Here is a 27318-nt window from a genome sequence, read left to right on the forward strand (position 1 = left end):
GGAGGCTGGACTAGATGACCCATGAGGTCCCAACTCTATGATTCTATGAGTATAATTTAGTTTACTGGCTATTTTTTGGACTCCCTAGGACAGCTTAGTTTACTGGGCATTGCAATGCAATAAGGAGTTGGCAACAGTCTCTCCTCCCCTCCCCCCATTTCTTTAGCTATATTTGGAAGGATATTTGGAAATAAGATGAGCACAGAACTGAGCAACCGTAACACGTCTGTCCAATCCATGTGTCAGAATAACTGGCATCTGCTCCCATGTTCTTCAGCACTTCAGAGTGCACTGTGTGCGCGCCTTCAGGGAGCCTGCTTGTTACTCATGTTCCCCATCTCAATGATGTTCAACTAAAGAAACAGAAACGTAAGAAAAGCTGCAGACAAAAGCCCCTGAACACCAGTGAGAATGGAAGGCATCTTACCAGATGGAGGCGACAGGTTTTGTGTGGCTGGGACCGCTTCCTCCTCACTGTCAGATGAGCTGCTGCTCTCGCTCTCAGTTGCCTTCCTTTTCAGAGCACTCAATGGAGCTTCCACTGGGGGGCCAGGTTTAGCAGCCGGATTTTGTTTGACTCTGGGGGGAGGCTGAGGCGTCTGCAATTTCTGCATCATTTGGGAGGTGGGGGGGGGGGGTGGATGACAAAACAAGAACACAAAACTACAGTGAATTCTTTATTTTCCATGGCGGAGAGGTCTTGCATTCATTATCAATCTACCATTTCCTGACAGAACCAGAAAGGCATATTGCCAGCATCGGACATAATCCTCACACGAGATGAAATGCAGTTGGCATGAAGAGGCTATTTGTATTACATAACCTTCGGCCCAGAACCACAGGAAAACTTCAGTGTGAAGGAGTTTAATGTGAGGAGAGAAAAGGAAAGAAGGCTATCAGAGAGTGGCCTTGTGGCAGGAAGGTCCTGGAGAACAAACACAAACATGCTTACACATGGACACATTTCTTTTACAAGTGCCCTGGTTGTCTCTCACTTTAAGGGTACTGATTTTTCACATTTCTACAAGAAATTCAGGTTGCCATACATTGTCCTCTGTATCATACTTTTTCCTCACAAGAATACTAATGGGTAGAATAAGGGGAAAGACTTAATCAATGTTATCCATTGATGGCAAGAACAAATCATTTTGTGAAAGTGCTGTGAAACTCTTAAAGATGGAGCAATGGAACTACACTCTTCACCTTATTTCTCACTAGAATAAATGTAAAGGGTGTTGCAGTGTCATAACAAATGAGGCAACAGCTCATTGCCTTTCAGCATTTCTCTCTCACTAAAAGGGAATGTTCCTTAAAAAAAAAGAGAAAGAGAGAAAGAAGAGTTGTTTTATATGCTACTTTTCACTGTCCAAAGTAGTCTCAAAGCAGCTTACAATCAAAAGTCAAAGTACCTTTTGGCATAACAAGGCTCACCTTCCCTTCCTCTTCTCACAAAAGGCACCCTATGAGATCGGTGGGGCTGAAAGAGCTCTGACAGAACTGTTCTGTGAGAAAAGCTCTAACAGGACTGTGACTAGCCCAAGATCGCCCAGCTGCCTCCATATGGATAGGGAAATCAAACCCTGCTCTCCAGATTAGAAACCACTGCTCTTAATCACAATACCAAACTGAGTGCTTACTGAGTTACGCACAGGAAAAAATTTTTTTTTTACAAATTTGGGTCTGCCAAGCTGCTTTCTGAATCCCTCAGAAGTACAACACTTGGCTCAGAGTTCTCAACAACCAGTCACAGTGGGGTATCCGCACACTTGAATTTTGTACTTTTGTTGAGAAGCACAAATTATTTGGGTAAAAAATGAAGAGTTTTTGTTTAAACTCAGACCTGTTTTCTTAGACTGAACATAAAGTATCCTATAGAGCAGTGATCCCCAACCTTTTTATCACCGGGGACAAGTCAACACTTGACAATTTTACTGAGGCCCGGGGGGGGGGGTAGTCTTTTGCCGAGGGCTGCTGCCACCGCCTGAGCCCCTGCTCCACTTGCTTTCCCGCTGGCGCCCCTGACTTCCCACCACCCTCTGGGGGGCGTTGCTAGCACAGCTGCGCAGTGCCATGCCGAGGGGGAGCCCCAGACTTGGCAGCTGCTGGAGAGCACCAAAAGCGAGCTGGCGGCAGAGTGGCAGGGCAGCCCCCGAGGCAACAGCCGGGGAGGATGAGGAGGAGCTGCGGCCCGATACCGACTGATCCACGGACCGGTACCGGTCCCCGGACCGGTGGTTGGGGACCACTGCTATAGAGCACAGCCAGCTGGAAAACAGAAGTTGTTTCAGCACTAGAAGTTATCTTTGTTGTGCTTTTAATCAAGCTGTACAGGGGATAAGTTTAGAGAATAACCTAAATAGTACAATTTAATATGTTACAACCTCCATGCCACAAAACGAGAATGAAGTCCTGATCCTTCTAGAGTTTCTCTCCTTATCCTAGAAGCTCTCTAACCCTGATATACAATCTGGAAAGGCAGCCCACAAGTAGCCACATTCTCATCTCCTCTTTCAGAGAGATTAAGTTGTCATCATTTTAGGATGCAGCGACTTCAAACCATGCCACACACCAGCAGGGCATGCTGCTACCCCATTTACAGCAGATAAAAACAGCAGTGCACAAGAAATGTAGAGCACAGGTGTTAATCCAGTTCCATTTAACAGAATTGGTTGCCATTAATGGACATTCAGGATCAATGCTCATACTAAAAGCACCCCTGTGAAGATGAAACAGAGATTAGGAGAGGGGAAACAGAAGGAGGAAGAACCTTTTGATCACCAGCCAAATCTGTCCTGCTGAAAAGCTTCAGCTGCAGCGTCTAGTGTAAACCTCAGCACAAAAAAACAAGCTTACTCAAGCCTGCCAAGCCACCCCGGCAACTGGTGAATTAGGCTTCTGAGCATTTGCTTGTTTCAGTCAGGCATTTTCGCCTATTTTCAGACAAGGATATCTCATTACTCAGAGAAAGGTAACACATCCCTCCAAGAAGGAACGAAAGAAATGGAGCTTGGTACAGTGTCAGACTAGGTCTGCCTGGAAGGATAAGGGTTCAAATCTCGACTCAGCCATGATGTTCTTGGACTGTAGGCTAATCTACTCATTCCCTCTCGAAAACTAATTTGCCTCACAGACCTGATTGAGAGGTTACCTCTTACAGTGCTCTCAGCACCCTGAAGAAGACATGCAATACATTTTGAGGGCAGGAAAAATCTTGTCCATCTTTAGATGTAACTGAATGAGCTACTACTGAATGAGCTCAGACAACTGAGAGCATGTGGAGAGAGCTACTGGGGAGAGTTGCTGCTGACCAGGTGAGGCTATTGTTCTGCCTGGGTGAGGTGATTGCTGGGTAATTGTTGGGAGGATTAAAAAGGGCTGCTCCTCGCCAGAGGCGAGAGACAAAGGGCTCTTGGCCTGTGGCTCTTAGCCTGGGGTTCTTGGCCGAGCAATTAGAATCAGTAGATTATATCAGTAGATTATATTTCCCTAGTACTTGCACTGCCTAGACATTACAATGGACCTCCAGGACACTCATCCCATCATCTGCAGTGAGTGTGACATGATTGCCTTCCTCCCAGGAGACAAGATGGACTACAGCTGCCCCAAGTGTAAGCTGGTAAAACTTTTGGAGGAAAAGATTAGGGGATTAGAATACAGAATTATTACTCTGACCCAAAGTAAGAAAGGGGAGGAGTTCATAGACCAGAGCCCTGCAACTCGGAATAAAGAGAATACAACCAGTTCTGAAGAGGATAAGGAGATTGACCACAATAGGGAGCCTCTGCAGACAGTTCGGAAAAAGACTCAACGGCGAAGAGCGAGACAGTTCTCGGGGCCTTTGGAGCTCCAGAATAGATTTCAGGCCCTTGCAGAGGAGGTGCAAGGGTCAACAAGGGAAGAGGTCCCAAAACAAAGTCTAAGACTAAGGGAAGAGGCCACGGGGACAGAAGGAAATGGAGTTGAGAAAAAAAAAAAAAAAGGAGAGTACTGGTAATTGGAGACTCTCTGCTAAGAGGAATGGATCGCCATGTGGCTGGGCCCGACCCCCTAACCCAAGAGGTGTGTTGCTTGCCAGGGGCGAAAATTAAAGATGTTTCAGAACGGCTGCCCAAACTCCTCAAATCTACGGATCGCTACCCATTTGTGATGGTCCATGTGGGAACGAATGACATGTCCCTGAATACCATTGCTCCTATTAAAAAAGACTATCAAAATCTGGGGAGGAAGCTCGAGCAAATGGGGGCACAAGTGGTATTCTCTTCAATCTTGCCTGTCAAGGGTAGAGGAAGATAATGGAGGTGAATCAGTGGCTGCATAGTTGGTGCCAGCAGGAGAGATTTGGTTTGTGGGACCATGGGATAGGCTTTCTTGAGGAAGGCCTACTAGCACCTGATGGACTGCACTTATCGAAACTGGGGAAGAATGTGTTTGGCAGGAACCTGGGGAGATTCATCAGGAGAGCTTTAAACTAAAGCCACTAGGGGAAGGAGACGATCAACATAGGGAGTGTATGGAAGGAAAACGATCGGAGGCAGGCCAACCGGCAAGGCCAGCTCATAGGGAACCAAAAGTAAAAGGATTCAGATGTCTTTATACTAACGCCCAAAGCATGGGCGATAAGAAGGAAGAGCTGGAACTTCTCATGTTGATGGAAAGGTATGATCTAGTAGGCATCACAGAAACTTGGTGGAATGATTCTCATGACTGGAATGTAAGGGTGGATGGATATGAACTGTTCAGAAAAAACAGAATAGATCGAAGAGGTGGAGGAGCGGCACTGTATGTGAGGAAAGGGCTTACCTGACAGGAAATTCTAGTGAAGGAGAACATATCTACAGTGGAAAGCATCTGGGTGAAAATAAGCGAGGGGAAAACAAACAGTGTGGTGGTTGGTGTCTGCTACCGACCGCCTGACCAACGAGAGGATGTGGATTTTGCACTTTGTGAGCAGCTTGAGAAAATATCCAAGCGGCAGGACCTTGTCATCATGGGTGACTTCAATTTCCCAGATGTGTGCTGGGAAACAAACTCTGCAAAGCGTCCTCAGTCATGCAACTTTCTGACCTGCCTGGCTGACAATTTCATTTATCAAATGGTAGATGAACCCACAAGAGGTTCAGCCATACTGGACTTAATACTGACCAACAGGCAAGAGTTGGTGGATGAGGTGAAGGAGGTGGGGACCCTAGGGGGAAGTGACCATGTCCTCATAAAATTCCTTTTGAGATGGGGAGCCAAGGAAGCTTGTAGCCAGACGCGGATGTTGGATTTTCGTAGGGCAAACTTTAATAAACTCAGAGACATGATGAGTGTCATACCATGGACGAGAATGCTGGAAGGGAAGGGAGCATGTGAAGGGTGGGCGCTACTCAAACAAGAGCTATTGCATGCTCAATCAATGACTATCCCAGAAAGACGAAAACATTGCAGGAGCTCTAAGAAGCCTATTTGGATGAACAGAGACCTTTAAGAGGAACTAAGAAAGAAAAGGAAAATGTTCAGGAAATGGAGGGAAGAACAGAGCTCTAAAGAAGAGTACCTACAGGTTACCAGGCACTGTAGATCAATCATCAGAAAGGCCAGAGCTGAGAGTGAGCTAAGATTGGCCAGGGAAGCCCAATGTAACAAGAATTTTTTTTTTCCAGTTAGGTGAGGAGCAAACGTAAAGTAAAGGAGGCAATAGGCCCACTGTTGGGTGCGGATGGACAAACTCTAACGGAAGATGCAGAGAAAGCAGAAAGGCTTAGTGCCTTTTTTACATCTGTTTTTTTCCCACAGGTCAAAGTGTTTAGGCACATCTAGAGATGGCCATAGCGAAAGGATAGTGTCTGGGTGGCAGGTTAACATGGATAGAGAGGTTGTCGAGAGGCATTTAGCTGCACTGGATGAGTTCAAATCCCCTGGTCCGGATGAAATGCACCAGAGAGTACTCAAAGAACTTTCCAGAGAACTTGCACACCCCATGTCCATCATCTTCGAAACCTCTTTAAGGACTGGAGATGTCCCGGAGGACTGGAAGAGAGCAAACGTTATTCCGATCTTCAAAAAAGGGAGGAAGGATGACCCGGGTAACTACAGACCAGTGAGTCTGACCTCTGTTGTGGGGAAGATAATGGAGCAGATATTAAAGGGAGCGATCTGCAAACATCTGGAGGACAATTTGGTGATCCAAGGAAGTCAGCATGGATTTGTCTCCAACAGGTCCTGCCAGACCAACCTAGTTTCCTTTTTTGACCAAGTAACAGGTTTGCTGGATCGGGGAAATTCGGTTGACGTCATTTACTTGGATTTTAGTAAAGCTTTTGACAAGGTTCCCCATGATGTTCTGATGGATAAGTTGAAGGACTGCAATCTGGATTTTCAGATAGTTAGGTGGATAGGGAATTGGTTAGAGAACCGCACTCAAAGAGTTGTTGTCAATGGTGTTTCATCAGACTGGAGAGAGGTGAGTAGCGGGGTACCTCAGGGCTCGGTGCTCGGCCCAGTACTTTTTAACATATTTATTAATGATCTAGATGAGGGGGTGGAGGGACTACTCATCAAGTTTGCAGATGACACCAAATTGGGAGGACTGGCAAATACTCCGGAAGATAGAGACAGAGTTCAACGAGAACTGAACACAATGTAAAAATGGGCAAATGAGAACAAGATGCAATTTAATAAAGATAAGTGTAACGTTCTGCATCTGGGTCAGAAAAATGAAAAGCATGCCTACTGGATGGGGGATACGCTTCTAGGTAACACTGTGTATGAACGAGACCTTGGGGTACTTGTGGATTGTAAACTAAACATGAGCAGGCAGTGTGATGCAGCGGTAAAAAAGGCAAATGCCATTTTGGGCTGTATCAACTGAGGCATCACATCAAAATCACAAGATGTCATTGTCCCATTGTATACGGCACTGGTCAGACCACACCTGGAGTACTGTGTGCAATTCTGGAGGCCTCACTTCAAGAAGGACGTAGATAAAATTGAAAGGGTACAGAGGAGAGCGACGAAGATGATCTGGAGCCAAGGGACCAAGCCCTATGAAGAAAGGTTGAGGGATTTGGGAATGTTCAGCCTGGAGAAAAGGAGGTTGAGGGGGGACATGATAGCCCTCTTTAAGTATTTGAAAGGTTGTCACTTGGAGGAGGGCAGGATGCTGTTTCTGTTGGCTGCAGAGGAGAGGACACGCAGTAATGGGTTTAAACTACAAGTATAACGATATAGGCTAGATATCAGGAAAAAATTTTTCACAGTCAGAGTAATTCAGCAGTGGAATAGGCTGCCTAAGGAGGTGGTGAGCTCCCCCTCACTGGCAGTCTTCAAGCAAAGGTTGGATACACACTTTTCTTGAATGCTTTAGGATGCTTAGGGCTAATCCTGTGTTGAGCAGGGGGTTGGACTAGATGGCCTGTATGGCCCCTTCCAACTCTATGATTCTATGATTCTATGATTCTACTAGTTTGCAGAGCTTCACAATTCAGATTTCTTTTACTCCCCCAGAGATTATGAGGAAACAAGAAATAAGCATGGCTTATACACAAATTGGTAAATAGTGACAGAATCCTGGTGTGGTAGAAAAGATGGCAAGTGAAAGACTGTGTATCTTGAATTCCTCCATATTAATAGTTCCCTATAAACAGAAAACCAGAACTGTATACGAAGGGAAAATAAAACAGAAATTTAATGGTTACGACGGGGTCAAGCTGAAGCCCTTCTTGTTGATGCTCTTTTCTTTATGTTTGCAGGGAATTTTACGTGCAGGAGGAATAAATATATAACTCCACCCCTCCCCACACACACACCTGCAGTCTGAAGTGCAACAGTCCATTCTACTACCTCATACTGCTGCATATCTAACCCAAGGTCTTATTAAGAACCTGTTCAAAGCCATGCCACTTTCCAGGCCCTTGAATGCAATGTAATCTTGCATCAATATTGAAGAAGAAAAAAGACAACCTGTTATCTGACTGGCACAAACAGGACCAACCTTTACTGCATTTCCACAGCAGTTCTATCCAACCCCAGGGAAGTTGCTTCTGAGGACTCCCACATGGACTAACAAAAAAAGGGCCAGAGTGGACTGCACTGAGGATTATAGGCGAGTGTTCCTCTCTAGGAACAAATCTGCTGAAGGAAGGGCAATTTCATCCCTTTCCCCTCACCTGTGCAGCCCCCACCCAGGGCTATTAGTTCCTCGATCCTTAGAACCAACTTCCCTAGTACTGGAAAGGATTAGAATGCGGTGAAGATCTGGACCTGGAAGGCAGATCAGTTTCCCCTCAGCTTAACCCTACAAAAATGATGTAGAGATTAGGACCTGGGTTTATGGAGCTGGCACTGTAAAGGAATAAAATTTAAAGTACCTCCATTATCTTTGTGATGTTTGTTTCTGGCTTGTGAATAGAAGGGGATACAGGCCCCCTGGTTCTGGTGGCATCATGGATCCCTAGTTGTCATGATTCATAAATTGCAGGGTACAAATCTTTTTGAGTGTGTCACTGTGTTCAGAATTTGATGCATCTCTGGTAATGCTGATAATGGATACCCCACACAAGAGACCAAGGTAAGGGACTTCTGGCTGTTTCAGTAGTATGCACAGAAATGAATTTAAGCTACATCCAGGAGGCTACAACTTTCTGCTTCCTCATACATAGTGTATCAGTGTCTACTTCTTTTCAACTGCGGCACGGTATTTAGTGCGCACAGAGACTGCTTTTTATCTGCACATCCAGTAACAGCTGCAGGTATGCAAAGATGTTGTCCAGGGTAGAACCAGGAATGTTTAATGAGAACTAAATGCCTACATGATTCAAGGTTAGGTTTGTTTGCTTTCCTACTTCAAGAGGAAATTTGCAAATACTTCATCAGCTGGATAAATATCCAAAATGTTAAAGTCAATTTAGACACCATTCCCACTTCAGTTGTGCCCATCTGCGCTCCCCTCCCCCAAAGAAATGAAGCTTCCAGTTTTCTGGGATGGGTTGAGGCTGGCTTAATTAGAGATACAAAGTACTCTCTGCACTCCATATGCAAACAAACATTCTAAGGAGGACTGGGTATTGAAAGGAGGTTATTGCAGAGCAAGCAACGGACATAAGCACCCATCAGGATCGGCCACCCTGCAAAACACAGAACTCCAAACCCGCAATGAGCAGCATCTCCTAAGCAGCATCTGCATACTCAGCCTTGAGGAATCAAACCATTTTTGTTTCTGTAGCTCACTCGTCCTGGGCCTACTGCATTTAGCAAAACAAAGCCCTCCTTTGTTAAGACATGGAATGGGGATTAGAGCCAGGAGGAGGAAGAGTGGGAATAATCTGGCTCTCTGGTTTTAGCCTTTGTACTGAGCCATCATCATGCCTAGGCTGAAGTTTGGAGCCACTAACTGGGATACTGCCTGTAAGCTTTTACAACATGCCCTTACTGTAAGGATGGGACTATGATAGGTCCCACAATTTCTAGAGAAAAATTATTTAAATATACAACAAAGTAAGGAATTCGCACATCAACATTATCAAACTTAAGACTGTAAGACCAAAAGTATTTTAAAAAGGTAAAGGTATCCCCTGTGCAAGCACCGAGTCATGTCTGACCCTTGGGGTGATGCCCTCTAGCGTTTTCATGGCAGACTCAATACGGGGTGGTTTGCCAGTGCCTTCCCCAGTCATTACCGTTTACCCCCCAGCAAGCTGGGTACTCATTTTACCGACCTTGGAAGGATGGAAGGCTGAGTCAACCTTGAGCCGGCTGCTGGGATTGAACTCCCAGCCTCATGGGCAAAGCTTTCAGACGGCTGCCTTACCACTCTGCGCCACAAGAGGCTCTTTAAAAGTATTTTAGCTGCTTTCAATTGTTGCAGCCCAGCCTAAACTTCCATGACTTGAACTCCAGCTGAGAAAGCGCATGAGGAAGCAATGTTTTCTAAAAGCATGACAGAGACTCATGACAGAAAAGTTGGCATTTCAAATGAAGTTCACTAAGACAACCCTTAGAGACTTACTATAAGCTTCCTGTAAGAAATTTAATTTTCAATAATTTATGCCAAAATATGATGCGGAACCATCTTTCTGCATGCAAAAATTGCACGGCTAAGACACTTAACTGAATGACTCTGAAGAGGGAAAAGTGCACCAGTCCACATTTGTGTTTGTGGTACTGGGCAGTCTGAGTGGCCGTTTGAGTGGGCAGAAGCTTCAGCAAAGAGCTAGCTCAAACACTGAATAGAAACAACTGTCACATCATTCCATGGCCTCATACCAGCTTCCTGCTCCTTTGCTTGGAGCACATTCTCACTGGTTCCTCCTTTCCCACAAGTTCCCATTCTCCCTTTGCAGACTGTGGCACTTCATGGATTCCTCACACCCCCATGCCCTCTGCCACCCCCGTGAAGCCCACTTCCCAGGTAGGTACTACTTGTCTGGACTGCCCCCTCCCCCAATAGCTCTTTCAGGCCCTTTGTAAGGATCAAAATATTCATTATTCTCATAGGCCGCACAAAAATCCCAGAAGCCACTATACGAAGCATAAGTAAATGAAAGTTCATAACATAGTGGAATGAAAGTCCCTAACTAGCCAATGGCTGATGTAGTCATTCAACTTTTCCTGTCAGTCTACTCTGCAAACCTATTAAAACCTTACCACCTGAGCCTACTAACCCCACCTTCTCTGTCACTGTCACTTCCCAGCCTAACTGCCTTACAGAACTCTTATGGGCCCCTGAAGTTACGAACAATTTGTAACACCACTTCAGTCACACGGAGGAAAAGCCAGGATAAATTCTGTTATTTCAGGCAAAAGCAATAACCCTCCAACCTTCTGGCTCACTGGAACTGGAGGAGCTTCATTCTCACTCTCAGATGATGACTCACTGCTCTCTGCACTCCCAACAGCCTTGGCAGGAGGCAGGAGGGCAGGTTTCCCCAAGCTCCGTGCCGAGGGCTTTGGCGTCTGCTTCGAAGGAGCTGGAGTAGAAGCTGCCTTGCTTGACAACAGGTTTGGCAGCACACTTCTCGCTGATGCTGTGGAGGCCTTTAGTGTTTTTTCAGATGATTTCACCTGGCATTAAGAAATGTACAGAATAAATAAAAATCACCATAAACCTCCTCTGGTTCACATTTCAAACTTTGACAACTACAGGTGAGTTTTGGGGAGACCTGATTCCGAAGTCTAGGAAGCTTATTCAGGGGACACAGGGGTGGTACCGTGTCGTAGACATCTCCAATGGATGCCATTTCAGTATTTTTTAAACTCAGGGCTCTTAACATGTATGTTCAATGTTTATGGGATTTTGAACTGGCAACGAAAAGTGTTTTGGACTTTACGTTCCCATTCAATGTTGATGCCCATGGAAAAATGTCCTTTTTGAGCCACCAAGCATTTCCCATCAAGCACAGCCATCAGCTGATTACACCCTCTCCCAGGGTGCTTCATTCTGTCAGCATACAGCACTGATGAAGGAGCCTCTTATGCCAACGGCTTACACCTTGAGCTGACACACACACACATTCTCTCTGCCCTTTGCTGAGATGTATGAAAAGATACCGCCCGTGATATCTACTAAACTATGTTCCATTTGTTCCCTATTCATATGCCTGGAGGGCTTCAGACCTTATAGACAGGAAAACCGGGTAAAAGCTTCCAAAGAATCTCACCTGTGCTACTGAGGAGGGCTCCTTGTCCTCACTGTCTGAGGAGTCAGTGGTATCTGAGCTGTGTGCTGGTTCTTTGCTTTCAGTTGCAAGTCCAACTCCTGCTTTAATTTGGCTCACTTTTGTCTTTGCTGGAGATGCCTTTACTGTGGACCCTTTAGATGGAATGGCAGGAGAGCTTTTCCCTGAAGTTGCACTGATCAGTGGATTTTGCACAGCTGGCTTTATCTAGAGAAGAGAAAAGCTGATTTTTTATACCCCACTTTTCACTACTTGAAGGAATCCCAAAGTGGCTTATAAACACCTTTCCTTTCCTTTCCTCTCCTCACAAAAGACACCCTGTGAAGTAAGTGGGGCTGAGGGGGCTCTAAGAGAACAGCTGAAAGAGAACTGTGAATAGCCCAAGGTCAGCCAGCTGGCAGCAGGTAGAGAAGTAGGGAATCAAACTTGGTTCTCCAGATTTGAGTCTGCTGCTCTTAATCACTACACCATGCTGGCTTTAAAGCAAAGTATGTTCAGAATCAGAACATGGTAGATTCTTTGGAAAAAAAGGACCTGAATTTCCTTTCTGAAATTTAATCTTCCAATTAAAAAAAACAGGGAGATAATTCAAAAATGTGGATGTGAAAGTTGGTTAGTTGGGTGGCTATACTGTAACTTTGCCTCTGAGCAACTTCGGTCTCCACATTATTAGTTTCACCATTTTGGCATCAAAACGTTGCATCAAGTAAACCAACAGCTGACAATGCGTCCCACCTCTATCCCCACCCCAAAGTGAAGTTTTCAGAGTGGATTCCAATGTTAAGTATGTGATGCAGAACTCCTTGGACTGCACCACATTTACAGTGCAAGTGGAAGATGACTTGTTTGATTCCAATTATGAACAACCTTGCAGGATTCTTTCAATGGAGCTACCTGAACAGTTGCTGCTTTTGTTGTTTCTTCTTCAGAGTCAGAATCCTCACTGGAGTCCTCACTGCTGCTCTCCGGTTTCTTTAAAGCTAAAACTGGAAGAGAGAAGGCATTCATTCTGAACTCTTATACAACATAGTGGCATTTAATAGACTCCAATATTTAAGACCAAGACCAAAAAGAAATAAAACCCCCTCAGAGTAGATCCCTTAAGAGTCCTCTTATCTCTGCCTATCAGTGTTTAAAGGCCCCTGTAATAAACTTTTGCTTCTGTTAATCCTGGTCTGCACACCCCCACAGGCCTGGTACAGCGTTCTGGAAATGAGAGAACTGCTCAAGCCGCAGCACTCTGCTTTTATCATCAGCTCTATCGCTTGCTTACTAATTCAGGAAAACAAATGTTCAGTATCATGCGTTCAATTACACCAGCCAAACAAGCACAGTATCCTTCAACTGACACATGTTTCTTCAATCAAAGCCATCTTCATTTTAAGGCTTATGGGGGAACATGAACTATTCACAGCAAGTCGCCAATTGCCATGTTTATCCTCCCAGAGTTGACAGCAGCAATTTTAAGAAACTGCATTCAAACCCTAATATCCAAAATTCCTAAGAATGATTTTATTCAAAGCATTGATTTTATAGGGGGGCAAAAAGAGGCAAGCTCTAAAAATGGAAATTCAAAACCCAAGAAGAAACCAATTTCAAACCACTCAAGAATTGTTATGATTCTAACAATCAGCAGCTTGTTGTGCAGTACCAGTGCTAGAATGTGCGCGCATGTATACACACACACTTAACTATAAACCTTGTCCCTAAAGAATTTGAGGGCAGTCCATCAGCATGCAACTGACGAGAGCGTTACGAGTTTATTTCTGCCTTCTGTCTCCAGTGAGAACAGCTTTCGTTGATAAATATCCAAGAACTGATCTGGTTTACAGTGTTATCTGAAATGCTGTACACGCTGATCTCACTGTCAGCCAAGAGAGGAGATGCAGCTCGTGAAGGCTCCACAGAGATGCCACACATTACAAACCTTCTTACCTGGCTTAAGAATTGAAGCTTTCACTGCTGTTGCTGTCTTTTCTTTTACTGCTGTTGACGTATTTTCCTCTTCACTCTCAGACGAGTCGCTACTGCTTTCAGAATCGGCTGCCTTCTGCGCCACACTTACTGGGGCAGTACGCTGTCTTTTCAGAACCTGAGGTGCCTTTACTGTGGACCCTTTAGAAGGTGTGACAGTGGCGGGGGAGCTTTTCAACGGAGTTGCACTGATTGGTGGACTTTGCACAGTAGGCTTTACCTAGAGTGATGTTCGGAATTAGTGCATGGCAATTTCTTTTGAGGACAGGAAGGAACTGAATTTCATTTCTGGAATTTAACCTTCAAAAACCTGGCGAGGAATTGAAAGTCCACAATAGAAATCTCATCCCTGTTCTTTTGGGGAACCATGAAAAAGAGAAAGGAAAAGTTCCCAAGGGTAATTAAAGGGAAGGGAGCCAAATGAGTCGGCTACTAGAAGTCAGGAGGCTGAATGAAAAATAGGGAGAGAACACAAAACTTTGGATGTGAAAGTTCGCTAGTTGGGTGGCTTTACTATGCTTGCCTCTGAACAACTTCGGTCTCCTCATTATTACAGTTTCACCATTTTGGCATCAAAAAATTGCATGAAGTAAACCAACAGCTGACAATGTGTCCCACCTCTATCCCCACCCCAAAGTGAAGTTTTCAGAGTGGATTCCAATGTTAAGTATGTGATGCAGAACTCCTTGGACTGCACCACGTTTACAGTGCAAGTGGAAGATGACTTGTTTGATTGCAATTATGAACAACCTTGCAGGATTCTTTTAATGGAGCTACCTGAACAGTTGCTGCTTTTGTTGTTTCTTCTTCAGATTCAGAATCCTCACTGGAGTCCTCACTGCTGCTCTCCGGTTTCTTTAAAGCTAAAATTGGAAGAAAGAAGGCATTCATTCTGAACTCTTAAAACATAACGGTATTTAACAGACTTCAATGTTTAAGACCCAGAACAAAAAGGAAAAACCTCAGGGTAGAGTCTTCTCAACTCTACCTACCAATGTGTAAAGTACTTATACACCTCAGCTTAAGTGGTCCCCACAACAAACTGAAGGATCACTTATTTGATCTGTACCCTCCACGTACCTGCTATGCAGTTTTGGAAATGGACTGCTCAAGCCAGTATTGTGCTTTTATCACCAACTAAATTGCTTGTAAACTGATTTTGGAACCAGTAAGCATTTTCAGAACATGCCAGTAACATCATCATCTACAAGAGAGAAACAGAATCTATCCAGTGGCTTAATAAAGCTTGAAAAGATAAATCATGATTCTCCATGATACAGGAGCGTTTGCCTAATTATACTCAAATATTAACAAGGACGGACTCACTGCCACTGACGAAAGATTGAAAACGGAAAACAAATCTAGAGACCGTTCTGGCAGAGTCGAAGCCTGAATAAATAACACAAGAGACTCTTTATCTTTTCAAGCTTTATTAAGCCACTGGATAGATTCTGTTTCTCTCTTGTCACTAATTTGGAATCGTCCATTTTTTTCGTGCAACAGTAACATCATCATCATCATCATCATCATCTGATTTATTCCCCACCACTTCCAAAGCCGGCTCGTGGTGGGTTACAAAGTCTCATAAAAACCCATGAAACCCCCTTAAAAGACGTAAAAATCACAACATGGTGGAAACCTCCCCCATCCCCCACTAGTAGAAGGGTGAGGAAGGAGGTCAAACAATGTACTGCTCATACCGGGGTGGTGGTGGGGGGAGGTTGATGTACCTCACCAGCACCAGCCTCAACCATAGGCCTGGTGGAAGAGCTCCGTTTTGCAGGCCCTGCGGAATGACAAAAGCTCCCATAGGGCCCACAGCTCACCCGGGAGCTCATTCCACCAGGTTGGGGCCAGGACCAAAAAGGCCGTGACCCTGGTTGAGGCTAGGCATGCTTCCCTGGGGCCAGGAACGACCAGTAAATTTTCACCCACAGAGCGTAAGGCCTAGGGCGATAGGCGGTCCCTCAGGTATGTGGGTCCCAACCCGCATAAGGCCTTAAAGGTTAAACCAAAACCTTGAACCAGATCCGGACAGCAACTGGCAACCAGTGCAGCTGCCTCAGCACAGGCTGGATATGGGCCCTCCAAGGTGTACCAGTGAGGACCCTTGTGGCTGCATTTTGCATCCGCTGAAGTCTGGGACCAGGGTAGGCCTGCGTAGAGCGAGTTACAGAACTCTATTCTGGAAGTGACCATCGCATGGAGAAGAAGAAAAAGAAGAAGAGTTGGTTCTTATATGCCGCTTTTCTCTACCTGAAGGAGGCTCAAAGTGGCATACAGTCGCCTTCCCATTCCTCTCCCCACAACAGATACCCTGTGAGGTGGGTGAGGCTGAGAGAGCCCTGATATCACTGCTCGGTCAGAACAGCTTTATCAGTGCCATGGCAAGCCCAAGGTCACCCAACTGGCTACATGTGGGGGAGTGCAGAATTGTACCCGGCATGCCAGATTAGAAGTCTGCACTCTTAACCACTACACCAAACTGGCTCTTTAACTGGATAATTGTGGCCAAGTGTTCAGGAGACAGGTAGGGCACCAGTAGTCGAGCCTGGCAAAGGTGGAAAAATGCCTGGCTGGCTACTTTCTTGACCTGCGCCTCCATGGTCAATGAGGCATCAATGGTCACTCCCAAATTCCTGGTCTGGGCTGCGATCGTAAGTTGCGTCCCTGCCAAGGTGAATAAGCGCACTTCCTGATTCTGCCCCCTACCTCCCAACCACAGGACCTCTGTCTTTTAGGGGTTGAATTTTCAGGCGAACCATTCTGTCACTGCTTCCAATCATCTGGCAAATGGTTCTGGGAGAGAATCCGGGAGGCCATTCATGAGGAGATAGAGCTGGGTATCAGCATACTGATGGCAACCCAACCCAAAGTTCTGTACTAGCTGGGCCAGAGGGCACATGAAGATGTTAAACAGAGTGGGGGTGAGAACTGTGCCCTGAGGAACCCCACAAGGGAGGCTGTAGGAGTGCGAGAACTCATCCCCTATCGCAACCCTCTGGGTCCGGTTCTGGAGAAAGGAGCATATTCAGCAAAGAGCTGTGCCCTGTATCTCCATGCCGGCGAGGCAGTGGACCAACAGTTTGTGGTCAACAATGTCAAAAGCAGATGACAGATCTAAAAGTACCAGCATGGCCAATCCGCCCCTATCCAGCTGGTGACGGAAATCATCCAACAGGGTGGCCAACAGGCGTCCAGTTCATTTACTGTATTAACCACGTTGGGAAAGTCGTGGTGGACAAGACTTTATCCGCAAAATAGCTCGCTAATGCCTCACAGCCGAGTTCCAATTGACAAGAATTTTGGCGCCCCACTTCAAGGGCGGTAAGAGACCTAACTACCCTAAATAATTGGGCCGGGCGAGAGCTTGCAGACATAATTTCCATGGCAAAAAACTCATGCTTTGCCACTTTCACTACCATCTCATACGCCCTCATAAGCATGCGGTAAGATGTTCTTGCAGCTTCGTCGTGAGTCTTCCGCCACACTCACTCTAGTGATCTCACTTCTTTTCTTCTCCTGGAGCACCCTGGAATACCAAGGGACCCATTTAAGCTGAAGGCAGAGAGGAAGTTTAGGGGCGATCTTATCTATGGCAGCCGTCAGGCGGGACTGCCAGTCCTGCACCAAGGCTGTCAATGAGTCGCCAGGAGGCATCGGGTCCTGCAGAGCATTTCGGAAACCATGTGAATCCATGAGTCTCTGCGGGCCACCCAATTGGGGAGGGGGTGTTATCCTGAGCTGGGCCTGCAGGGCATAGTGGTCTGACCACGGCACAGCCAAAGCTGCAGCCAGACCCACCTCTACCCCAGCACCGAAGATCAAGACGAGTGTGTGGCTGGCATGATGAGTGGGCCATAAAACAAATTGCGAGAGCTCTAGTGTCGCCATGGATGACACCAGGTCCACGCCAAGTACTGAAGATGGTGCATTCACATGGACGTTGAAGTCACCCAGGATCAGAAGCCTGGGATACTGCAACGTCCAGGCGGCCGCTGCCTCCATCAGGCCTCCATCTGGCAGCGCATTGGGCTGGCGGTATACCAGTCAGATGGCCAAGCTCTCGAACGAGTCCCAACTGATACTGACACACTCTACCCCACCATTTTCCTCTGATATGTATTAGATTGCACCAACCTCAGCTGCATCCTTCCTCTGATATTTCCGTTCAGTTCATCAGTTTGCAACTGAAGTGCAGAACTGAACTGATCTGGCTTACAGTGTTATCTCTGTCAGTACCCTGTTAAATTTCCAGTAAGCAGGCTCTTGGTGCAAAAGAAATATCTTTATTGATTAAATATGCAAAACAGGTGAATTAAACTTTCCTTGCTGAAGTTGAGTTACTACAAAGGCAGCATCCCAATATGGACACTGCCAATCCTTCCCCCCTGAACTCGAGACTTGGCACACAAATGTCAGGTGCATTACATTAACCTCATGCCTACACTAACAGGGCCTGCAAAACGGAGCTCTTCCACCAGGTCTATGGTTGAGGCTGGGGTCAGCGAGGGACATCAACTGCCCCCCCCCGGGCTCCTTGAACATCGCTGGCTCCCTTCTTCTGCCCCCCCCTTAGCAATGGGGGTAGGAAGGGGTTCTTTTCGCATCCGCCATGTTGTGATGGTTTTAAGTCTTTTAATGGGAGTTTTAAGACATTGTGACCTTCCACGAGCTGTTTAGGGAGTGGCGGGAAATAAATCGAATAATAATAATAATAACCTGCATTAACAGGTACTAGTGAAAACATTACAGGCTAGTTACACCAATCCTTCAATGCCTGCACAAAGAGATAAGAAATAGCAGGGAAGAGAGTTCTGTGGACATATACCGTATATAGTGGCTTATAAGCCGAGGCACCTAATTTCACCACAAAATGCTGGAAAACCTTAATTCACTGACATATAAGCCGAGACTGGTGTTTGGATAGTGGATTTCCCCCCTCCCCTTCCCTTTTGGGCAGGATCTTTTTTTTTTCCTTTTCTTCCCATCCCCCTCCTTCCTCCTCCCTCTTTCCCTCTGAACAGTCTTGCCTTTTGATATCCAATCCTGTGATGCTTTCCTTCTATTCCCTTCACTTTACATTCTTTCCTCTAGGGGCATTTCCTCCTTCTGCTCTCTGCTCTCCCTCTGAGGCAGGCTTCAGAGCTTCCTGCAGCAGCAGCAGCAGCAGCAGCAGCAGCAGCAGCAGCAGCAGCAGCCGCAGCAGCCTCGTGCTAGCCTCGTTAAGGCAGTGAGGGTGGGGAGGCGAAGACCCCTCCCACTGTCCTTCCCGGGCTTGCTGCATCTCTTCCTGCCTTTGCTTCTCCATGTCTAGTGTGGCAGATTTTTTTTTAAACCCGCATATAAGCTGAGGGAGACTTTTTCAGCTTTAAAAAGGGCTGAAATACTCGGCTTATATGCGAATATATACGGTACTACCAAAGTAATTGGGGTCAACAGGCTAAGTGATCTCCAGAGCAGCATGACAGGGCCAGAAAAACAGGCCAAAGGAACCATGCAAATAAACAGGGCAGAGAAACCTAACCACACACTCCAAAATATAGATTAAAACACATCTCATGGCAAGAACAGGTGAACTTGAGAACAGGGTCTTGACAATCTAAAATGCTGCACACACCAAAAGAAGAGATGAAGTTCATAAATGGACTGCAGAGAGAACACACATTATACACTTTCTTACCTGGTTTGAGAATTGGGGTTTTTACAGTGGTTTTTACAGCTGGGGTCTTTTCTTCCTCACTCTCAGACGAGCTGCTACTGTTTACATTGTCCGCTGCTCTCTGTGCTACACTTCCTGGTGCCGTACTCTGTCCTTTGAGGACCTGAGATGGAGGAGCAGCTTCTGGTTTGCCAGAAAGAACTTTGTTCTGTCCGGCTTTGGCCACAACTAAAGGAGATGGCTTGTTCAAAATAGCTTTGTTTGGCATCTTCTTTGCTTGGACAGCAGCTATAGCTACCCCTTTCCCTGGGACAGAATTAGCTTTTTGAGCTGCAAGCTGCAGAAAATTAGCTGTTCTGTTTCCTGTCACAGTAGTCTTCATCTAAAAAAGAAAAGTGAAAAAGATCCGTTACAATTGTCAAGTTAGTCTGTTATACAAAGGTGATGCAAGTTCTGCTCCCAAGACTCTTGGCTCACATGGGCTTGCATTAGCTGTAAAATCCACATTTGCATTAAAGAGAACTGGAGAACTCTACGATGTACAAAGGGATTTTATTTTCTAATGACCTCTGCATTTCAGACAGGCTTAAGTTACCTTTATAGTCTCTGCTGGCTTCCTCGGAAGTGAACCAGAGTATGAATAAACCCATTTATTATGATCGCTTTACCTAGCATGACATAAACAGTTTCCATTGCAGTAGACGTATCTGAAATGCTGCAAAAACAATGCTACTGCATTTCATTCCCTCAAATCTCAGCCTGAAGTTCCCAATTACACTAACCTTCCACACAAATCCACTTTCTACCGCTGACTTCAAATTGTAACACTGCAGATTGCAACAGCACAATCTGGCAGGGAAGACATTATCAGGGAAAGGAGGCAGGGAAAGCCTCTTGCATGTGGCAGATCCTATTAAGCAGGGATACTAGAAGAAAAGCCCCACTGCACACATGCACATACATACACACAGAGTGTAATATATCAATTTAGTCCAGGCATGCCCAATCCCATTATATCTTAGAAGTGAAACAGGGCTGACCCTAAGCTAGGATTTGAATGGGAGACCTCCAAGGATTTGGATGTAGTTATTCCAAAGAATACTAGGGGTCATGATGCAGAACCAGGAAATGGCAAGCCACCTCCAAATGTCCCTTGGCTGACTGCCAGACAATTTTAGGATCTCTTGGCTACAGTACACGCACCATACAATAAATATATTAATTTGTGTCTGGCTGCAGAGTATCTGTAAACCGCTCAAGGAGCAGTATAAATAATTCGCTAAGGCTAAGGGGGTGGGCTGAGTCCAGGATAGGAACTGATAATCGGAGGGGCCCCAAACTGACAATCGGAGGAGCCAAGCGGAAGGCAAAACTTTAAGCAAAACTAGACTATAAACCAAACGGAGGTGGCACACTGACAATTCACTTCGCAAAGAACATACACCTTTCCCTGCAGAAGCAAAAAGATAAATGGCTGTTTACCATCCTTCCAGAAACTTCTTCCTCTTCAGAGGATGAATCTTCATCTTCACTACTGCTCTCTGCCTTAGCTGCAGAGCTATTATTCACAGGCAGGTTGGCTAAAACACAGGAGGAGAAAGATACAATTAACAGAAGTTTCTAGAATAGTAGAGGTTGCATTAAAACACTTCATTCTTCTCAAGGTCACTAAGAATTGTAGCAGTATTTTATAAAGTTCCCAGCACCCCATACAGCAACTCCCCTTTCCTCACCAACTATCTGAAATAGCAAGATGACTCCTAGGTTGTATTACTCCTTTTCTCATCATCGGGGCGTTCCCAGCAACCCAACCTGGCTTTAAAAAGAGCCTCTCGCCAAGGGCTAAGTCACATGTTCAGATTAATTTCTAGTAGGACAGAGTTAGAAAACATCTGCAGCAGAAGGAAAAGGGGGCACCTTGGGCAAGCATTGTAGGAAGACTGTGTTATTGTATTCTGCATAACTCCCTGCCCTCTTCATAACACCATGTCCCCCCATTCCTACCTAACCACCCCCATTGTCTTTGATGTCGACCAACTGCAGTCAGACCTTACAGAATTTACACAATTTACTGGCAGCAGTAACACCCCTGGTCTTCCTGGATATTTCACGGTTGGAAGCAACAGCTGCTCTTTGTCATTTACTCTGAAATGCTTCACTCCAGGCCTGGTTTAAGGATTCATGGAGCCTGTAGCACGAGGGCCAGAGCGGAGCCCTTGTTAGTTGTTGTTGTTAGATTCCATCAAGTCATTTTTGCTTCATGGTGACTTTATGAACTAAGGCCCACCATCCTGCTCTGTCTGCAGTCGTTTCTTTAAGTTTTGTAAGGTCAACTCACTTACGACTTCAAAACCAACAACCTTATCCACACTAACTTGGCAGTAGGCACCACAGTATGTACGGGCAAATGTGCTTAGGTATGACACTACATCCTTCAACAAAGCCATGTGGCAAAACAAGCTAGGTCAAAGAAACTTTGAGTCCAGTACTACCTTTAAGACCAACAAAATTTTATTCAGGTAGAAGCTTTTGCGAGTTTGCACGCTTTGTCAGATACAGAAAAAAATGATTCACTTTGAAATGTGCCATCAAATTTGCTGTGAATGAAGCTAAACCCTACCACTCTTTTTCTGCTTCAGAGGGAAGCAAAATCTCCCTTAAACAAAATCCTCCAAACAAACATTGATCCTCTAAACTAGCAATCCCCAACCTGTGGGCCGCGGACCACATGTGGTCCTTCGACTAATTGGAGGTGGGCCCTGAAGGACTCCTTCTCCCCCCCCCCCCCGACCCTTTACAACACACTTCGGGTGTCATTGTCTCCCATCACTCCCAGATGGGACTATCTCGTTGCAGAGAAACAAGCTCAGGGTTCCCATTGATTTGTCATTGTCATGAGTTAAAATAGTGAATATTTTCATGAGTGAAAATAAAATGTTCCTTATGTTCATTGTTGTGGCGTGTCTGTATCTTATTTTGAAGGGATGTTTAAATATTACCATAGCGATCAGAGAGCGTTAGGGCAGTGGTTGAGAGTAGGGGAGTAAACTACCCCTCCCCCACCGGGCCTCAGTAAAAGGCATTGAGTGGTCCCCGGTGATAAAAAGGTCTAAACCAGTGGTCCCCAACCCCCGGTCCGGAGACCGGGACCGGTCCATGGATCAGTCGGTACCGGGCTGCGGCTCCTCCTCACCCTTCTCCCCAGCTGCTGCCCTGCCACTCTGCCGCCGGCTCACCTTTGGTGCTCTCTGGCGGTCGCCATGGCTGGGGCTCCCCCTCAGCGTGGCACTGCGCAGCTGCTGCTGGCAGCGCCCCCCAGCGGGCAGTGGGAAATCAAGGGCATTAGTGGGAAAGCAAGTAGAGCAGGGGCTCAGACGGCGGCGGTGGCGTCCCTCAGCAAAAGACTACCCCCCCCCCCGCCTCAGTAAAATTGTCAAGCGTTGACCAGTCCCCGGTGATAAAAAGGTTGGGGACCACTGCTCTAAACAAATGCCTTGGGGGGGGGGGCTTTTGTCCTGCCCCCACAATCCCCAGCACTTGAACGTATCACTCTTGCTCAGTCCCTACTCCCTAGATGCAATGTAGCCACTATATAACGCTGGAATAGAGCAGAGCACTGAAGGAAATAAGACAAGATAGTAGCATCTGACGAAAGATGCTTGCTCCTGAGGAGACCTCTAGACTGCTTGCTTCCCAAGCCAGAACAGAGGCTTCCAGCAGCAAGGAAGGCATCTGGCTTGTGGGTGGCCATCTTGGGGCTCTTGTTATTTCTTACCACGGCATCACAAATCATAAGTGTGTGTGTATGCATGCTACTCTGTTTTCAAGCAGGCAGGACCTGGGAAGGCAAAGGGTGTATATTGGAGGAACTGAAATCGCCTATGCACAGCAACAAGGAGGCCGAGAATACCTGCCCCCTCCAACATACAATCAGAAGCAGAAGGTAGTAAGGTAGGTCAGGCTGTCTGTATTAACTTCTATCAACCACTGTAGAAATTAGTTTGAAGAGGGGTGCAGGTCCACAGGTTTCTTTTATCCAGCCAGTAAATGGCCTGGGGGGAGGGGAGGGTGAAGGTACCACACGGGGACCCTGAAAGTGCAGGGCCTGTAGCATGTGCTACAAGTACAATGTGGTTAAACCAGCTATGCTTCACTCTACTTTTTAGGTAACATTTGTTCTTACTTTTTATAGGGTTTTCCACTTCCTCTTCCTCTGAGGTCTCTGAGCTGCTCTTGGGGTCAGGAATTCTGATCTTCGCTTGAGTGCCTTCCTTGTTATCATCTCCCTTTTGCGTCTGGGCTTGGATAGAAGTTCTGTCAGAGAAATATTAAAAGCAAGTTGAAAAAGATTTTGAAAGGGAAAGTGGTTCAACGAATGCACTTTGGAAACACCTTTCCTTTCTACAGAAAACTAAGAACCTGGCTGACAGGCCTGGCTTGTCCTATGAAAAACTTAGTATTTGGGCTCTCATTAAGACACTGTACTCAAAATGGACTTCAAAATTAATTAAAAGTAATGAGAGTAAGGCAATACACTGGTAATGTGAAACTAAGAATGCAAAACTTAACCACACAGTTGTTTACAATCTAACTACATGGTTGTTTTAAATCTGGAACAGCTCTAGATTTGCAGTTTTAATCCTTTGACTGTCAAAATAAAATAATTTTGACTCTTGATGTATTCAAGCAGAAGACATGTGGGCTTGGCAAGAGTCATCCCACATAGAGGTGGGAGAAGAGAGGAAGATTAGGGTGACATTTCCCTCGCATAGAAGAGCCATATTTCGCTCACATAGAAGGGCACTGCTGCATTAATAGGTCTTTTTTAAAATGGATTTTTAAAGTTATAGGATACAATAGAAAAGACAAAAAAGGATAAAAGAAAAAGAAAAAACAAAGAATAGACATCATATATCTTTAACTTATAGTTACATTACTTGAATATATTATTTTCATCTCTAATCATTTTAAATCTCATCAACTCTCTATCATTAGACCCTTTTCAGTACAATTATAATATACATACTTAAAAATCTACAATCTTCAAATCTACAGATTATCAAACCATTTCCTCCCTAAGAATCAAAAGAAAAAAATCATCAAAACATTCTAGTATATTATAGATTTTAATTTTCTCTAACCAAAATAAGCTTTAACGATTTCAGCCAGTTCTAAGAACTTAACAAACCAGTCTTCTTTTATAAGTAAGTTTGTATTTTTCCTCAGTACTCTATATATAATTTTCTCACAACCATTATCTAGGCAAAATACCATGTTTGTTTTCCAATTAATTATCCATCAAAGCCAATCAAATATTCTTTCTCTTTACCCCCCCCCAGGAGGGGATCCATTTGTATTTCACATTCAAAATATATAATCTACTAGAAATTAAGCCCGCTGTACAAAAAATACAGTGGCCGCTAGCGGGGTGGGTGGGTGGAAAGAAGGAAGAAAGGAAGAAAAAGGAAGGAAGGAAGGAAGGAAGGAAGGAAGGAAGGAAGGAAGGAAGGAAGGAAGGAAGGAAGGAAGGAAGGAAGGAAGGAAGGAAGGAAGGAAGGAAGGAAGGAAGGAAGGAAGGAAGGAAGGAAGGAAGGAAGGAAGGAAGGAAGGAAGGAAGAGAACAATGAGAGGGAGACAAAGAGGCAGAAAGGAGAGAGAGAATTTGAGGAAGGAAGGAAGGAAGGAAGGAAGGAAGGAAGGAAGGAAGGAAGGAAGGAAGGAAGGAAGGAAGGAAGGAAGGAAGGAAGGAAATTGAATTCTGGGAGGAAGGATGGAAGGAGAAATGGAATGCTGGGAGGAAGGAAGGTAGAAGAAATTGAATTCTGGGAGGAAGGAAGGCAGGCAGGTGCCATGAAAGGGGATGGGGCAGGGGTGGTAGGAAGGGTCCGCTAGGCATTTGTGGGGGGGAGTCACGAGGGGGTCGGAGGAGAAGGGTGGGTGTCTGGGTGTTTGGGTGTGGGGCGGCAGCGGAGCACGGGGTTGAGTGGCAAGGGGGGGAAGAGTTAAGGGTTGAGAAGGGTCGGTGGCTGGGTGTTTGGGGGTAGAGAAGTGGCAGTGGCAGAGCATGGGGTTGAGTGGCGAGGGGGGGAAGAGTTGCGGTTGAGAAGGGTGGGTGGGTGTTTGGGGGTGGGGAAGCGGCAGCAGCAGAGCGCAGGGTTGAGTGGCGAGGGAGGGCAGGGGGAAAAGGGGGGGTTGAGAAGGGTGTGTTCCTACCTGCCATGTCGGCGGGCAGCCGCGTAATGATGGCTGTTGGCCGAAGGGGCCAATCGTTGCCCTCCCTATCCCGAACCAAGCTCTCCCCGACACCCCTTACTGCTTAATTTATACCGCTCCCACAGAGTGGTGTAAAGATATTCAGGTCTCAGTAGAAACAAAGTCACTTTTCTCACCCTTATTGCTTTTCCATTGGTCTTTCTTTGAAGCTGTTATGTTTATTTATTAGACTTTTGTACCACCCATTCCAGCAAACTGGTTCAGGGCGGTATAAAACGTAAGGTAAAATACATAAGAATAAAATTTCAAAATTAAATTAAAAAAGGTAAAGGTAAAGGCATCCCCTGTGCAAGCACTGGGTCATGTCTGACCCTTGGGATGACGCCCTCTAGCGTTTTCATGGCAGACTCAATACGGTTTGCCAGTGCCTTCCCCAGTCATTACCGTTTACCCCCCAGCAAGCTGGGTACTCATTTTACCGATCTCGGAAGGATGGAAGGCTAAGTCAACCTTGAGCCGGCTGCTGGGATTGAACTCCCAGCCTCATGGGCAGAGCTTTCAGACTGTATGTCTGCTGCCTTACCACTCTGCGCCACAAGAGGCTCTAAAATTAAATTAAAACAGTTAAATTAATGGTAAACAAGTTCTGGTTAAAAATACTCAGTATCATGCTCATGATGTGATGGTTGGGGAATTTCTAAAACATTCCACTTTGTTTTATATCTTTCAACCAATTCATTTGCTTTGGAGACTGAATTAAGTTTGACCCTGTTCTTGAAATATAAAGATGACACCCTAATTTGTCACATCAAAATGTAATTTGTTTCTGTTCTAGTTCATCTGTCAGGAAGACTATCTTTTGTGTAAAATTTTTGGAACTCTTTTCAAAATTATCACTTCTTTACTGTCAGTCTTAAATTTCATCTTGGAATATTGTAGTATTCTGTCTCCAGCAGATTTCTTCATAAAGAGTATTACTTGGAGTTTTATTCCTCGTTGCATAACTAGAATTCATTCTGTAAACAGAATCCACTTCTATTTGCATATCTTCTGGAAGTTTAAAGAGATCTGCAAGCGCATTAACCGCTCTTTGTCTTATATGTTCTCCCCTTATACTTGTAATATATCTCAATCTCAGGAAATGTTCCTTCTGTTTAAGCTCCAAAAGAGCAAAGTTGTCCAGGCTTGATTCAAGTTGTATGTTGGCCCCATCGATCTTTGTTTCTAGCATTAAGTGTTTCTCTTTAGTCAATTGAATTTCCTCTAAAAATGATTTATAAAGTTCTCAAGTTTCTTAGTATCTTCCTAGACTTTAAGTTGAACAGTTTTAAAGGATTCTTCTAAGGACGATTGTTTATTCATTGAAGACTGATATTCAATTTACATAGTCTCTGATCCAATTTCTAGACCATTTGTATTAAAAATTTTTGAAATATGTCCACATTTGGTTATTCAGATGTTTGTTCAGTCTTTTTGGAAGGCATCTTTCTTTTTCTACTTGCAATATCTCCAGCTGCCACTGACAGTATTGGTATTATTGTATCACAAATGGATTTAGCTCCGTGGCAGCCCACCAGTGAAAAGCAAGGTATCTTTGTTTACATTCCAAAGTATGTAGCAGCGACTTTTCCCAGGGTAGTTATTACAGTGTCTAATTTTAAATTACTTTGTTAATGAGAATAATTATCCTTCCAAATATTTTAAGATTTAGCAAAAGACAACTTTTCTTTTTACATTAATATGGTCTGTCTCTCACCTTTTATGACTTTTTAAAGCAGAGGTTGATTTTGAACTTTCTGTGTCTCAAAGTAA

At 45.2% G+C, this 27318-nt stretch overlaps 1 protein-coding gene across 2 annotated transcripts in view; it reads right to left on the bottom strand.

Annotated features, from left to right (window-relative positions):
- Positions 1–27318, bottom strand: part of TCOF1 (treacle ribosome biogenesis factor 1) — a 64298-nt gene that overhangs the window by 24437 nt on the left and 12543 nt on the right. For both annotated transcript variants that reach the window (XM_077326577.1, XM_077326576.1), the window contains exons 3-11: positions 23477–23607; positions 20776–20873; positions 19315–19675; positions 14409–14494; positions 13593–13851; positions 12552–12643; positions 11640–11864; positions 10801–11043; positions 428–608 (exon numbers count right to left, since the gene is read on the bottom strand). In XM_077326577.1, the coding sequence (XP_077182692.1) occupies positions 428–608; positions 10801–11043; positions 11640–11864; positions 12552–12643; positions 13593–13851; positions 14409–14494; positions 19315–19675; positions 20776–20873; positions 23477–23607 (1676 nt within the window). The remainder of the gene's footprint in view (positions 1–427; positions 609–10800; positions 11044–11639; positions 11865–12551; positions 12644–13592; positions 13852–14408; positions 14495–19314; positions 19676–20775; positions 20874–23476; positions 23608–27318) is intronic.

The sequence above is a fragment of the Paroedura picta genome, chromosome 3 (genome assembly GCF_049243985.1).
Source record: "Paroedura picta isolate Pp20150507F chromosome 3, Ppicta_v3.0, whole genome shotgun sequence".
Taxonomy (NCBI): domain Eukaryota; kingdom Metazoa; phylum Chordata; class Lepidosauria; order Squamata; family Gekkonidae; genus Paroedura; species Paroedura picta.